This window comes from Bacillus rossius, chromosome 3 (genome assembly GCF_032445375.1).
Source record: "Bacillus rossius redtenbacheri isolate Brsri chromosome 3, Brsri_v3, whole genome shotgun sequence".
Classification (NCBI taxonomy): domain Eukaryota; kingdom Metazoa; phylum Arthropoda; class Insecta; order Phasmatodea; family Bacillidae; genus Bacillus; species Bacillus rossius.
In genome coordinates, this window is record NC_086332.1 from 56,956,253 (window position 1) to 56,973,473 (window position 17,221).

Consider the following 17,221-nt stretch of genomic DNA (forward strand, 5'->3'; position numbering starts at 1 on the left):
TTGTCGGAAAGGTTTGTTAAATTATTAAGTAACTTAATTTTAAATAAGCGTGTGTGTGACTGTGTTTGGCGCCCTATACGAGGACCTGCACATGAATTTTCAGCGTGGATGTGAGGACCTGTGGCGATCCGAGGACCTTACACAGGTCCTCGGATTAAAATTCCTCGGATTCGCGTTCTACGATCAACCTGGTGTTGGAAGGATTTTCGCCGGGTCCTCGGATAAAACTTGAAGGGTCAACCATGTAGTTCGCGTGTGTATCCACCACGTTGTGCTACTGTCGCCCGTCTTTACACACGCTGTGTATCGTTTGGCGTTGCTCATCTTATATAAGGACCCTTACACAGCTATACACACACTTTCAAAAACACACACTCAAGTAGTTAGCGCGGAATCTGAGGACGCAGTCACGACACACTTGTGCTTAGCAGCCGACTCTGAGGACGTGATATTTTTTTTACACACTATATCTCAAAAGCAGAATACGAGGACTTCGCTAGATGCAGGTTACATAGTATTTATGAAAAATTTTAATCATTTAAGCGGTGGTATTTTCTCTGCTTTATTAATGAAGCTTTTCATTAGGCTCCATATGTAATTATCCCTATTACTTAATTTAGATATTTTCTCATCTCACAAACTCGTGCGTCTAAAAGCTGCTTCGTTAAAATTATGCTATTCAATTAATTATAGATTAAAAGCTATTATTCGTTATCGGTGCCTCAAGCACCACCTACCCAAGTGTTTATTATAAATGTTCAAATCTTTAATGTACTGCGGAAACAGTCAAGTTTGTGTGTAATTTTTTATTATTTATACTATTATTAATTTATATTTAATAAAAAAATTTACACTATTCTTAATTAAAACTTATTAAAAAAAAATTTTGTGTTAATTTATATTTATTAGTTTGGTTTTTTATACAAAGCATGTTTTTTTAGTTTTTTGAACTATTAATTATTTTCTACTATTTAGTTTAGTTTATTTATAAAAGCGTATTTTTTAGTTTTTTAAACTATTATTTTTATTAGAACAAAATTAATAGGTAACTCAATCACCATTCATTACAACAGCAAACAAGGCTCTTTCCTCAAAAAATTGTAAATTTAAATTCCTGCTTATTTTGTTGAATTGAAAATTCTCTTTGGTATTCGGAAATTTGTTAATATTAGAGAAATCGGCTAAAGATAATGGTTGGAAATTAATTTTAACATAAATTCCTACCTTATCGACTATAGATGAAAATTATATATTGACAAAAATCTTATTTTACAAATTAAATAATGGAATAATCTTATTAAATTAGTGTATTGTCATCGGTCCTCGATAAATCTACAAAGTTTGAATGAAATCTGACCGTTTAAAGTGGGTCAAAATCGCACCCAAAGGAGTCGGTTACAAACATACAGGTGAAGCTAATATAAGGCGTGGTTGAGGTTCTCTCTGGGAATAACTGCCTGAATCCTAGATTTTCTTACCAATGGCGGCTCCAGGAAGACCTCTCGGACAGGGCTCTCACACACGGGAGGATGCAGTTAGTAATCATGACATGGCCCTTGGGATATTCACCAAATATATGGTCTCAAATACTGAAATGTAGTATTTTCGTACAAATTTTGATTGAAAGAAGAGTTTAGCACATTTACGAAAGTATTTAAGTTAACATTAATATTCCCTACAAAGAAATAAGAAGTAAAATTTGGGCTCGGAAGAGGCTATCGCCCCCTGCGCCCTTCCTCACGAGCCGCGCTTGTTTATTACTTCCCGACCAGGCGGCCTCAGCGGTAGACACTTTTCCTGCGAACACATGTGTTATCGCGATATCCGATACCCCGACGCGCTGATAAGGCGACCGAGCAGCCGTCAGACTGCCTTCACAGCAGCCGCCCCACTCCCCGGCTCCAGTCGCCGGCTGAAGAATACGCCGCGCAAGGGAGACACTTCGCGGCAGAATAAATGTGCGGAAATATATTTCGTCGTAGAAGAATTCTGAGAGATTTTCAGCGGTGACCTATGTATTTTTTTACACAATTTTAATCAACGATTAATAGGTACTCTATCGTTGTGTGTGTCTACTTTTTTGTATGCATTACACACGATACATAAAACAGCTGCGTAAAACCACACATTCGGAAATAGTTTTACCTATGTTACGAATTTTAAAAAGCATTATAAAAAATTATAGATCGACCCATTCATCCTTTCCCAATACACAAAAAAAAACATGACAGTTTTATCTGTAATGAGTAGCTGCAAATTCTTCTAAACAAAAGGCCCTACAATCACGCCCTGAAGACTGTCTGTATAGGCCTCTTAATTGTCGGCCATGACGGCCATGATTGACAAAACACAGACGAAACCTTTTCTTTTAAGATGAAGGTGGAATGTTTATCTCGGTGGTGAAATTAAAGATTTGGATTTTGTGAAGATATTGATTATTCAATTAATTTTACAAAATTTACAAAATGTCAGTTTACATTATTTTTGAAGCCACGACTGATCTCGGTTTACAAGACGTCAGATAATTAGTAGATGCTTCGAACTGAGAAACTAGGAAATTAAAACATGAAACTGCACGCGGTACACAGACTCACGGCGAAAAACTTTACGAAGTGGGGTGGGAGGCTTGGGCCTCCCTTACCCAAACGGCCTACGGACACGGGCAGAAAAAAAAATAATAAAAAAAATAATTGATGTGAACCGAAATAAAATAAAATTACTTGTAATTAAAAAAGCGTTATAAGGCCCGGGTGCTGCCTGTGACCGGTAAATTTAGTCACTCGCCAAAACTTTTACATTTGATATCGCTATTTGGGCCGCAGCCCCGCACCCAACCAGCCTCACTGCCGGCACAGTAACCTCGGCCCACGCAGCCCAGCACCGCCACCCACGCCACTCGCTTCCCCTGGAATCGAAGAAGGCAAGCGTCGCATTTCGCTTATCAGGCCATGATAGACGAGAACCCGACAAACTAAATACTCCTCCACACACACAGCTATAGAATTAAAAGAATGGTTGTAGGATTGTACTTCGTCTTGCTCGGAGACATATACAAGCAAAAAGATAACGGGAATGGGGTTGAGTTCAGCGAAAAGGAGGGCTGGTAGGGGGAGCGACTTGAGCGAGGGTCATATAAACATGTCCCGGTGATATCCTTTGCAACCAAGCTGCGAAGAAATGTGTCCTCGTTTAGAATGTTAAAATTGAAGACGTCCTTATATTCAATGTAATGCGCGCAGTCCTCGCAAACGCCTTGAACGCACAAGGTTACTAACACACATGTGTAAGGGTCCTCGTTTAGACTGTTACAATTGAAGACGTCCTTATATTCACTATAATGCTCGCAGTGTGTGATATTAAATCCTAGCAAACGCCTTAAACACAAGGTTACTAACACACATGTGTAAGGGTCCTCGTTTAGACTGTTACAATTGAAGACGTCCTTATATTCACTGTAATGCGCGCAGTGTGTGATATTAGATCCTCACGAACTCTTCAAATGCACAAGGCTTACTAACACAAAATACAGCAAAAATAAATACGGTACCAAACAAATTTATTGTTCGCGACACTAAAATGTGTTTGGAAATAATCTGCCTCTAATCATTCATGCAGTATGTATTTCGTGTTTTGATTATTATAACAACGTACATTAAAATAGTCTTAGCCAAAGGCGTAGCCAGGATTTTAGTTGGGGGGGGGGGGGGATTAAACATTTGGCTATTCACCCGTCCTCCTTATAAAGCTGTTGGTCCGGGGGTCCTCCCCCGGAAAAATGTTGATTTTTAGGTTAAAAATGGGTCTATTTTAGCAGTTTTAATGATATAACATTGAATATTGTACTGCTATAAATATTATTAATTTTTGAATGCTAAAATAACAAACGCAACTCGAGTAAAAAAATTTCCACACATTTGTGGGGGGGAGGGGGATGAATGGATCCATATAACCTCCCCCTTCCCTACGCCCCTGGTCATAGCTAATGAATTTAAAAATCCATCATACTTTTACATATCTGGCAATTTTCGCAGGAAATATTTCTTTGTCACACATATTTACGTGCTTTGGACGTTTGCCACAACCACCTGTAAGACAAAGCTGCGAGACTGTTTCCCCGCTTAGCAAAGAATTTATTTTCAATCTTGTGCAAGCGATAATACACAAGTGTTTCCCGATTTCCATTATACGACTTTAGATATCATTTATAAAATACAAAGTATCACATTATAGATGTTTTAATTTACCAATCTAGGATTAGGCCTAAACAACTTCTGGAAATATATATATTATATTAATTGAAGAAACAAGCCAAAAGTGTGCAATTTATTTTCTTTCTTTATAGGCAAAAGAACATGAATTTGCATAATTTATTAAAATACTTTTAATTCACACGTGATTACATAGTACTAAAAACAAGGATTATAAAAACTTTATTTTAGCAAAAATATAGCATTTATTCGGTAATGATAAACTGCATTTTTGCTGAAATCGCAAATAAAAAAATTTAAAAAGTGTATTTTATTGACAAGTGAAACGATTTAACCAACTGTGGTACCATTCGAAGCCACACTGCAGTAGGTCCTCGCACTGAAAGGTCCTCTCGTTCACTTGTTAAGACGATTGTCCTCGCAAACACTGTCTCAGGTCAGTTGCTTCTGAGTCCTCTGATTCACCTTAAGGGAGTAAGTTCTCGAATGGGGCCCTAGACACGTATAAGTGTGTGTATATATATAGGTGTGTGTGAGTGTGTATATGTATGTGTGTATATATATACACATCTAAAAATATATAGTACTATTAGAACACCAAGTGATTGTATATTGTTGCAAGAAGATATAAATAATGTAACTAAGTGGTGTCAAACTAACGGAATGAATTTAAATCTTAAGAAGATTAAAATAATATCATATTCTAGGAAAACATATACAGAAAATTTTAACTATGTAATAAACAACAACATGATACAGAGAACTTATTGTATGCGTGATCAAGGTATTCTCCTAGATTCAAAATTTTACTTTCATCACCACGTGGATAATTTAATTGCAAGTGCAAACAAAATAATTGGGCTTATAAAATATTTAATTTATTTAGCTAGCTCTCTTTGATTCTGTAATTAGTCTTTTTTCTACCTTAGTAAGATCGAGATTAGAGTATGGCTCTGTCATCTGGAACTCTATAACTACCACTGACTCAAATAGACTTCAAAATATACAAAATAAAATGTTTAGATACATTTTAACAAACATTTAATAGATGATAATTCAGAGAATTTTAACTATGACTTAACCCTTGAAATCCTGAACACGCATACACTACAGTTTAGAAGGAAAGTTACTGATACTGTTTTTGTAATCAATTGTTTTATAAATGTTTACCGCAGCACTGAAATATTAAACAAAATTGGTCTTCGAGTTCTTTCATTAAATCATAGAACAATGCGACCCTTTCGAACGTATCACATAAAAAATGAACTATCAAAACGGTGTACTGATAATTGCAATGATATTTTGAAAGATTTAGACTCTTTCCAAAGGGCAAAAATCTCAATGAAAGACATTTTGAATTCTTAATTTTCTTGCAGTTAAGATAACTTCTGATGTAAATAATGTTTTATTGTTATTTCATTGATAAGAATTAGTTTAAAATTGACAAATTTAGCTATTATAATCTTATATGTGTCTTTTGTCATGTGTTTATGTTTGTGTTGTCCCATTTTTATTGTTGTGTTTATCATTGTGTTTTGTGTATGTTATTGTTATTTCTTTATGTAATATTTGTTAAGTGCCCACCTGTTAAATGCTTTGACTGTTGGTAGGCACTCAAATAATAATAAATAAAAAAATACATATACATATAGAAAACCTAACGTTTCAGTAGTAGGTTAAACTTGTTTAGTTAAAATAATGCTATATTAAATAATTGTACTACATATTTTGTAAAACATTATGTATAATAATAATATTTTTAATATTCTAAAATCATTAGTCCTATAGACTGGTAAATAGCAAATGCAATAGGTCAAAAGTTTTTGCCTAAATATTGAAGGGTTTATTCGTTATCTTAAATTTTCATATTAAGTAGGTATTTGTTGTGCACCCATTTAAAGCTATATACCTAAATTAAAAGTGTGATTTGAAAAGTTATCCCCGCATTAGAATTTTTTGCACAAAATGCTCTGTAACTTATTTATCGGGCAAAGTTTTGCACACCAGGACATTATTAGACTAAAAACCTCGTACCTAGCTTTCGGTTTGCATTCTTAAAATTATTTTAATTAAAGCCCCTTTAATACATTTACCAACAATATAATTGCTTTGCAAAGCTTTATTGCCAGAACCAAAATAAAATGACGAATAGGCATATAGGCATAATTATTATACAAGGCTTATTTATAAAGAAGCCAAATGCTTCTCGTCGCAATATCAATTACAAAAAAAACAAAATAAACTAGCAAACAATGTAGTTACAGACCTTCAGCACATAGTGACCACTATACTACGTACCCAAATTATTTAAAAAAAAAAACAAAAAAAAACAGGAAATTGATACATACCTTATGCTGCCCCACTTCACAATAACTCGTGCTACAAAAAATATTCACAACACGTACACGTGACCGGCGTACACGAGACGCATGGTTACTCTTGGGCTTCAACAATGGAATGAAGAATATTCCTCTTCCACAGCGACAATTGCGGCAGCGTTTAGCGTAGCGCTCCAAACGGTACCACTCGGAACTACCACAGAGAGCTCGGTGTAATAAGAGCAGTAGATAACACAGTTTCGGTGCTACATGCAAGGACTGGGATCTCTGATTACACAGCCACACACACGGCTATCTTTCAGCGACGTCTTGCTCAAGCATGACCATGGGAATGATGTGTTCAAGGCGCTCCCTCACTTCGCTCTCTCTGTTTTGTCCATACCTCGTGCCAATGCTGATGCAGAGAGAATTTTTTCCCCAAGTTAATGACATGAAAACTGCAAAGCGCAATCGCATGATTACTTCCACGATCAATGGAACACTTCAAGCTTCAAGCAAGACAAACAGTGAAGATGTCTGGATGCTGTACAGGCTTCACTCCAACCAAAAGCATAGTTGGCCGCATGACAAAGACAACTTTGTATCCCAGCACCAGTACTTTGACTTCTGCGAATGTGCTAAATTCTGCTGATGACAGCAGTATAGAGGATGAAGCTCTTCCTTAGCTGTATTTGGCTATTAATATGTGTGTGTGTGTGTGTGTGTGTGTGTGTGTGTGTGTGTAAAGAAAAAAAGATTGGATTATAAAGAAAATGGATATTAATTTATAATAATACATATTATAATAATTTATGTGCAATATTAAGTTTTAGCAAATTTTTACAGCTTTATTATTTTGCGTCGTAAAAGCTATGTTTTTCTACCTTAGTAAATAACTTTAAAAAAATTGGTTAAATGTAGCATAATTTTTCTCAGAATAGCATTTTTTTTTCTGAGTTGTAGCATAAATATGTTTCAAAAGGTTGGCAACATTGAGCTAAATATATACATACAAAGGTACCTAAATTGATGTTAAATAATTTAAGTACCTGTATGTATGCATAAATGTATATTTGTGTGTATGGACTATATGTACCTATTGTTCATACATAAGTAGGTATACAAGTAATATATAACAACATCCGAATATAAATATATTACACAAGCTCTAATTATAAAATGGGTGTTAGATCTTTTGCGAGACAAGTTTTAATTTTAAATACATAAAACAATTTCTATGAACATTGGCTTTATTATGGCCGAAGTAATATATTTAATTACTGTTAATTGTGAGAATGTATTGAATTTCTATTGAAAACATATTATTTTATTGGAAAAAGGGAAAAAAGGAAATGTACTTATATCTCGAATAAAATAATACATTTTTAACAGAAATCAAACGAATTAAAAATATTTTTTAACAGAATTCAATTATATTCAAACAATTAAAAATGTATTAAAATGTTTGTTAATAGAAGTCAAATATACTCAAACAGTTAAAAACGTATTATTTTATTGGAAAATGGAAAAAAAAGGTAATATTGCTCTTATGAAATTTTACGTTTTTAACAGAAACTAAATACATTCAAACAGTTAGCAGAAATTAACAACTTACACAGTAAAAACGCGTATTATTTGATAGGAATAGGATACACTATATTTCTCTTGATAATAAATAAAAAGCAGAGCAAAACATTACTTGCTAGAACTTTTGTAAATGTTTATTTTTATTCGAACTCTCTCCTGATTATGTAATATAATTGTTTTAACGTATTTAATGTCTGTATTAAAAGGTTCATTATGCGAGAAACAAAAAAAAAATAATGACCTACTCAGCCGACTGGGAATCAAACAGCGGACCGCGTGACTAACATCCCACGACCTTAACCATTACGCCACGCGACAAACATATATGTACATCTTAAAAAATATCGACTAAAGAACATTCCTTTGGATTAAAAGTTTAATTGGCAATTTCGGTAAAATTACAAATTATTGCTATGTATTCAAACTCTAGAAAGTTTCCAAATAAATTAGGAAACGCTAAAATTTACCCGACGTTTAAAAAGGAACCGTTTTTTAAAAAATATATTTTTTTTATTAAAAACTTCCATTTAAGGCAATGTGGAAGTGCAAGTGCAACTAGAGCCATTAATTCGCAGGCCGCCGCGAGCCTCACTAAGCCGACAAGGTACGCCAAGGCAAAGGGATAGGATGTTGCCAGACCTATCTATATGACCATGGTAGAAACTGATCATTCAAACACTAACAGCTATTTGACTAAACTAAGCAATGCGATTCGTTTCTGAGAAACTGAAGGTATGTTCGTCCAGTCTGGCCCAGAGGAGGAGCTAAAATGATCATAAATAATTCCATCCCAACTATTTTTGCATGTTGGCAAATAATCCTTTGATAGCTTGTCAGCATTACCTCTAATGTTAAGTGGATAAATTTTGCAACAACAAACTGCTTTACTTTCTTCAGAACTGTAAAATGTCACACTGACAAACAAAATTTTTATTGTTTACATAATAAAATTTGAAACATTTTTGAAATGACAATCACCAATTAAGTTTAAATTAAATTTTATGAGAAACCAACCACTGAGCGATATTCAGGTACAGACGCCTTATGTTCAGGTAAATTGTGGTACGATCGTGTCTTAATTATGGTAGTATATGGGCATACATAAAAATTCAAAATCCTGACATGTTATTGGTCTACTCTAAATTACTATAAATTAAATTACTAACAGATATTATGAAACATTTTGTCTTGCTAAACACGATGTTCGGATAATACAATCAAACAAAAGGTGTCATAGCATAAAAAATTTCCGTTGTAAAATCCCCCATTTAAACACCAATGGAAATGCCTCAAAGTTTATCATAGTTTACTAATGGCGTCATCCATTTGCTACACTGGTGTACACTCGTCCAGTGCAGAGTATTGTAAATACCATAACTCGCTTACAGGAAGTTTTCATGTTCCATTTACAATTTCGCTCTGTAACTGTCTTTATTAACAAGGCATTTTAAAATTTTTGTGGAGGTAAATAAATAAATACAATTAGATAAAAGTTGTTCGTTGCTGCCAACTGTGTCGTACAAGGAAACAAGGACTAGGAACTATTCCAATAATGTTCTGTGGCCACTATTAATAATATGAAATACTCTTTGAGCCAGACCAGCGTGGTTACCTGCAAATGGTGCTAGTCTGCAGATATTGTTTTGGTAAGCACGCGCTACGTACCGTCAATACGTAGGTACGTCGGTTAACCTTCCGTTCGCGCTGTTTTCCTTCTTCGTACATCTCAACAGTAGATCGACCAACTCCAAAATTAATGAAAATATTGAAATATATTTAACAACTTACATCTGTGAGTTATTCAGTGACACACGATCATATATATTATGTCCGGTGTTAGTCCTTACTCGATTTGCTGGGCATTTATAGTGATCACCATAGGTGTATCATTTCTGCGCATACTCATCAGCTTCGTGATGTGTGAATGATAATAAGAGCAATGCTTCAAGTCAACGGCAGCAGCGTATTGTCAAGCCGGTGAGGGTTTATGCAACGCAGCCGTACTTGCTATCTACCGCGACCATAGGTTTATTTTGTTAACGAATGGAAAGCTAGTTTCCACACAATCAATTCTTTAAAGCGTGTTTGCTTTATGTAGGGAAACCTTGCACTTGGTGAGTGGTGGCCACGTCATTGCAGGTATTGACAATGTATTCCTGCGATTAAAGGAGCGAATGTCTGTCGCGACGACTACTAGGATCCTGGGCGACAAGCAAGCGTTGTTTACTCAGGAGTAAGTACGACATAGCAAACTGGTTGCTAGAATCATTCGCCTGTGGCTTCGCAATGTGTGAAATGAGAGAAGTCAACGACGTCCTCGCAACCGGCGTAAGACACTATGGAGATGTTTATTAGAAGTGTGTAAACTCGGAGGAAATGTCTTCGTTTGGAGCGTAGAGAAACATGCATTACACACCGCGTGTAAGGGTGTGTAAGTTGCAACGACACTAGCGCAACGTGGTGGTAACACACGCCACCAACTACACATTTGATTGTCTACGGTCCATCCGGGGATATAAAAAAAATTAAAAAAAATTATATTTTTACACACTTGGTTGGCAGTACAGCATGAATCCGAGGTCCTCGGATTACCAAAAGTCCTAGGATCCACGCTGAAAGATCATGCACAAGTCCTCGGATGATTCCCTATGTCCACCTACATACATCTAAATACACAAAGAAAATAGCTGAACATAATGACGTAAGATTAGAAAAGAAAAAAAGACAATCCGTCCACGTGCAGCGATTCACCCCCCCCCCCTCCTCACTCTTAACAACACCTAAGGGCCCTGGCACACGAGCGTCTCGGTCGCGCGACTGAGACGCGCGACTGCAGTCGAGCGTCCAAGCGACCGAGTAGAGCGACTCAGCCGCGCGACCGAGACGCTCGTGTGCCAGGTTCACGCGACACACTCTTCACTGTGAATATGGACACCGACGAAGAAACAGTTCTTGGCATTGTCCTAAGGCGTCGTTGCCGTCGGCGCCGGCGTCGTCGCAGGCAACGTGTACTATGGATGCACCCAATAACTGCAGACCGCTTAGCAAGGGGCCAGTTTTATACGATTATGAGTGAGCTAAAAGAAGACAATTCGAAATATTTTAACTATTTCAGAATGTCTCGGAGTACTTTCTCGGATCTTCTGGATGTACTGAAAATTCACATTGAAAAAGTTGACACAAGTATGAGAAGAAGTATCCCTGCTGAAGAGAGACTTGCAATTACATTAAGGTGGGTACACTTGTATAAGCAGACAAATAGTTCATTTCATAGTTGTACAAGGAACACAGGAGTGAAATGTGTTTGGCTACGGCTGAAATTATAATTTAATTAGACAGTTACATGTATTTTAAGGGTATAGTTGAAGCATTTATTATCATATTATTAAAAAAAAACATTTTCTGAACATACCCCAAATAAGTAACATTTATTATTACGTGACACGATATTGTCTCAAAGATCCAACACATAAATGTTTATCGTTTTGCACACGAAAATAAATTCTTTCATAAATTTAGAAGAAAATTGTTAGATAACATATTTATTTGTTATTCACTGAAACTGCTCTTTCCATGAAGGTCACATGTCTTATAATTTATTAGGTATCAGTTAAAATAGTCTTCACAAATACTTGACGTATCAGACTGGAGAGATACTGATGAGGAAGCTGCTGGTGACATTGGTGATAAGGCGTGGCATTGCAGCGGCTGCTGGGGTTGACTCATTAACTGCGATGTTTCTGAAGTTGAATGAGACCCGTAGTTGTAAGACTGACTGATGGTGGGTGTAAATTGTTGGTTGCGTACTCCAGAGGTACTTGTATTACTACTAGGGTATGGAAGCGAAACAAATGATGGGCCTGTGATCACTGATGGAGAAGAATGAGGGTAGACAGAAGTCTGAGAAGGACATCGATGACCAGAAATTGACACCTGATTGTACCTTCTTAAGGTGTTTAAAAAGTCGCTTTGAACTTCAAGTTTCATATCGTCTGGCAGACGTTTGAAGTACGGCAAAAGACTCAACAAGAAATGCCTGTCACTGTCTTCTTCTTCTCTACCTGCATGTCGTTTTTCCATATTTCTTCTAAGCGACTGAAGTAGCTCAAGTTCTTCTGTTTCTGGTGACGGTTTTTTTCTTTTAAGAGAAGTAGGTGCCGTAGATGTAGCTGCTGCGGGTGTGGCTTGCGTGTGCAAGTCTGGAGATTCTTCTGTTGTAGGTTTGGTGTCGCATACTGGCAATAGGAAAGTTAACTGCTGGAAATATATATATTGTTTCCTGCCATCTGCTGCAGAACCTGATTTACAATTCCTCTGTTTAGCCAGTTCTCTTCTGAAACAGTCACGTAGATTCTTCCATTTCCGTTGCAGATCTGCAGCTGAAAAAAAAAAAAACAATAATGTAAGGTGCATATTTTTAGTGTGTGTGTTTTTTTTTTTTTTTTTTTGCAGGTACCTTGCTACAGGATGTTCGTTCACAGAATTGCATTACACATTCCGTTGTGGAATTTCCACATGTCGCAAGATTGTTATTGAAGTGTGTGAAACAATATGGCGGCTTTTACATGAAGCATGTTTCCCGCAGTTAATGCAAGAGGACTGGCTGAAGATTGCTGACGGTTTTGGAACACGTGCAAATTTCCCAAACTGTTTAGGATCAATAGATGGCAAGCATGTAAGGCTTATTCAACCTGCTAAAAGTGGGTCAACCTATTTTTCCTACAAGAAATATTTTTCCATGGTGTTGTTAGCATTATGCGACTCTAATTATAGGTTTTTATTTGTTGATGTTGGTTCTTATGGAAAATCATCAGACTCAGCAATATATAAAAACAGTGAGCTGTTTCAGAAGATGAAGGATAATACGTTGAACATCCCAAGTGATAGGCCAATAGTTGAAAATGGAGAGCCACTTCCCTTTACCTTCGTAGGTGACGAAGCATTTGCTCTTTCAACTCACATGCAGAGGCCTTATGGTGGGAAAAATCTTACTCAAAAAAAGAAAATATTTAACTACAGGCTGTCACGAGCCAGACGTTACATCGAATGCACTTTCGGCATACTTACAAATAAGTGGCGTATCTTTCACAGGCCATTGGACGTGAAAATTGAAAACGCAGAAACTATAGTGAAAGCATGTTGTATTTTACACAATTTTGTTAGAGAAAGGGATGGTGTTGAATTTGACAGCACTCTGAACGTCGTGGGACTAGATGAAGGGGAGCCGCTTACACGACCAGGAAATACACGATCAGCTTTAACAATCCGAGAAAAGTTTTCCGATTACTTTTCTAGTGAACAAGGGTCAGTGCCATGGCAATATTTTTTGCTTTGAAGAGTGAACAATACTAGTGAAATTTAACTTTTATAGAGGTGTCACATTCAACAACGTAATAGTTATAACCGTATAACCGTTACATTGGACAGTAGCCATGGTGAATTTTGTGGCATAAACAAAATATAGAGAAAACAAAATTTCCGTATGCGAAAATGTGTTCACTTTGGAATTATGTTAGTTGTTACGCTACTTTTAATTATATTGTTACGTGCAAGCCCAGTCGCAGTGGGGACGGAGCGATGCTCTTCTCGGAAACAGATTAGCGCCGCGCGTGCCTTATCTTTATCTTGATGACACGCGGCCTGCCTGCCCCCCCTTCACCCTCGCCCTGCCTGCGCTAATGACCTGGCTGCACCTGGTCGGTCAATGGAACGGTTCTTGAATGTTCTCCGACATCGTCGCCGGCCCCAGCACGTAATCCTGGACGTCCCTAGTTGCGCAATGTCAAAGAGCATCTCGAAGGTTCTAAATGTAAGGCCGACCTCTATATCAGCAGGGGGCGGTTGCATCAGAGCAGATAATTGTGTGGCGCGTCTGGCGCAGTGTGGAGAGGCGAAGACCTGTGCGACGAGGCGGCGAAGACCGGGCGACTTCTGGGAAGAGAGTGTATAACATCGGCGAAGCCAGCAAGTGCCCTGTGTGACATCGGCGGACACTTTACGGCGATCTGTGGCTGCGGTAAGACTGTGACGGACTGAGAGAGACTTTCTTTATTTCGAGCCTATATCAAGCCAGGATAACTTGTAAATAAAACTGTAAATAGTAGCACCAATAAAAATAGTGATAATTAATTTAAAAAAGGGGCTATCCTTTCGAACCCTATCGTTCCCACGTTCGTAACAATATTATATCGTATTTTACTTGTATTTCTATGTTTATCGTAAACATTAGACATAAGCGTAAGTTACAATGAATTCCGCGTAGAAGCAAAATACTGCAATGTAATTTGAAAACAAACCCTTCCATTAATAGCTAATTTATTTACATTGGCAATGACTCACATGCACGCACAGTGGTTTTGTATTTTATGAGGGAAGAATAACACGAACTGTTAAAATTTCACACCTGTTTGTTGTTAAGAGATATATTAACTATACAATATTTCACATGTGTTGTAATTATTGCCAATATCAGGTGGTTCGTGGTAATATGAATACTTAAACGGACGTTTGAAGAGAACACCCGATACGAAAATGCAGCGGGCACATCCAAACAGTTTCGACAATAATGTAAATATTTTGAACAGTAATCTTCACGATTGTAAATCATTTAAAAACGTAGTAACGTTTCTATAAAGGAATAATGAAAAAAAATATTATATTCGTTTTATAAGTTTTATAAAATTATTGCAATACTCTGTCTAGTAAATAGGCTTCACGTAGAACAATTATGTTTATAATACATTTGAAACAAATAAAGTGAATGCAGGGCTGCACGAAATATTCAGATCACCACTAACCACTTATATTTATAAATTACACTTACCTGCTTTATTTTTATGGACGCTATCCATGGCTTTGAAGTTCTCAACGAACATATCGCACACCTCTTCCCATGCCTTTCCCTTTTTGCATTTGTTAGCATACTCATCACATCTGGAATCCCAAATAGCTGGCCTTGATTCTATTTCGATTATAAAACGGTCACAATCGAACGCCATCTTCCTCGCCAGCACATACAACCAGATACTGACCGACAGTCGCTCGGACGCGCGGCTAAAAGTCGCCCGTGTGCAAGGCTCCCGCACGACTGGTCGCCGCGATCTGTCGCGGGGATTCGCGTCTGCTGGCGACAGACGCGCGATGGAGACGCGCTCAGTCGCCCGTGTGCCAGGTTCTCACCCACGCCCATGCTATCTTATGGCAAGCGATTTCCCGGCGACCGAGTCGCGCGTCTCAGTCGCGCGACTCGGTCGCTCGTGTGTCAGGGCCCTAACAGCGGTTGCTCACTGCACGCTCTGTGTCGGAAGTGGGGGGGGGGGGGGCCAGGCGCGCCAACCTGGCTCTTCTTCGCCTCGCCCTGCGTGAACAAGGCGAGGGTGAGTCGACGGCTGAGAGCGCACCAAGTGCAAAACATGCCGTGGAAATACAAGTGCCTCTTGGAATTCAATGCGGTGACCCTATAATTTTTTTTCGGTGTAAAGTTTCCAGCAAGGTCCAGCGCATGACCCTTGGGAAGTGCCATAAGTATCCCGTGAATGGTTTGTAATAAAACGCAGCCTGAAAACCGCGTTTTTGGCTACGTTGAGGGGTTCTAAAATATTGTTTTTGAAATGAGGTTCATTTTAAAAAGTTCTTAACATCATTCCCTGAAGTACGTGTTGTTTTCATACGGAAACAGATTTGGAAACTTTTACGTAGTTTTCTGTAAAAGCTTGGATTTCAAACACACTGCATCGCTGTTCTAATGCTTGGTAGACGAACGCCTTTAGTAAAATAGAAATGTGAAATAAACGGCAAATTCAACAGATTTACAACTCGATTCCAGGTATATGGATCAAAGTCTAACATTTTTCTCAATTTTTTTAAGTCAGAATAACCTGATAACTAAGAGGTTATTAAAAGTACGTAGCATTTATTTCTAGCAGGAAATATGCATTACACAATTCCGCGAGGGCGTATATGTAACTTCCATACTATGTACACAGTAATTAAAAGTAAAAATCATCGAGCTGCGCGGCCACAGAACATAGCGGGCCGGTGAGACTCACGAGCCGTAAGGCAGACAGAAAGGCGCGACGGAGACGAGACGGCCCGGCCCTTACAGGGTTGCCATTCGTACAACCAGCACTCTTGGCTCTCCTCCACCTTTCTCGATTTCGGGCCGGTTGTACAAACTTGGTGTATAATGTTTGCTACCATGATGTTATCATATTCTCTTATTACGCACTAAGCTGTATTGTATCGCCAGAATGTATTCTCTTGCCAGTTAATTGTTTAACCGAAAACTTTAATGGTGTTGGCAAGTGTGTAGTTTATTTTAGTAATATTTACAAAACTCATGCTGGCCAAGATGAAAAACGAAGTAAATTAAAAATAAACACGTGATTTCATAGCAAATTCAGAAAACAATTGAAACTGATGTTAGTAATAGTTACTATCCTATAACATGTTCATTCTATTAATTATTTATTTAGTCTTCTGAAGCGAATATAACTTGAACGCCACCCAAGTTATGATTCAAATTTACAAGCACCGTTCAAATAGAGACGATTGTTTCAAGTTTGGCAATGTACGAATTGAATTGAGGTCTGTAATGAAATAAATAAAAAATATTTAAAATAAATGAAAAATTATCTACCGTTATGTACATCCAAAAAGTCCGAATACTACAACTATCAGTCATAACTAAATATAATGTCTCCACAAAAATCTTTATTATAGTTAGATATTCACAGAAAATAAAATAAATAACTACTATTTACATGAGTTCTACAGTCAGAATCATACAAGTCTGTCTTCTAAGGAACGAGGTTCATAAAGTGTATCTCTAAACTCACAGATGGTAGACCCTCGCACGTACAAGTAGCACCGCGATAAGGCCTCTTCGCTGTCATCGAAATACCCATCACCGACTACTCGACACACAACATCCGCGGGTGTCCTTGACCGCGACTACCGTCTGGCACGAATCCCACATGCGAAAATTAGGGGTAATGCCCCGCCGGGAATCGAACCTTAATCGCCTTGGTCGGTGGCGAGAGGTCTGACCCCTCGACCGCCGCGGCACCATCATTTCCATATAACTGAAACACACGCGAGCATATGCCC

At 37.7% G+C, this 17,221-nt stretch overlaps 1 protein-coding gene across 1 annotated transcript; it reads right to left on the minus strand.

The window, feature by feature from the left end:
- Positions 1–10,971: 10,971 nt before the first annotated feature.
- LOC134530733 (uncharacterized) lies at positions 10,972–15,375 on the minus strand. The gene is made up of 2 exons (XM_063365855.1): positions 14,937–15,375; positions 10,972–12,492 (listed from the first exon to the last, which is right to left on the minus strand). Exons 1-2 carry the CDS (start codon positions 15,109–15,111, stop codon positions 11,720–11,722), a joined length of 948 nt encoding a protein of 315 aa, XP_063221925.1. The 5' UTR covers positions 15,112–15,375; the 3' UTR covers positions 10,972–11,719.
- Between the last annotated feature and the right edge of the window lie 1,846 nt (positions 15,376–17,221).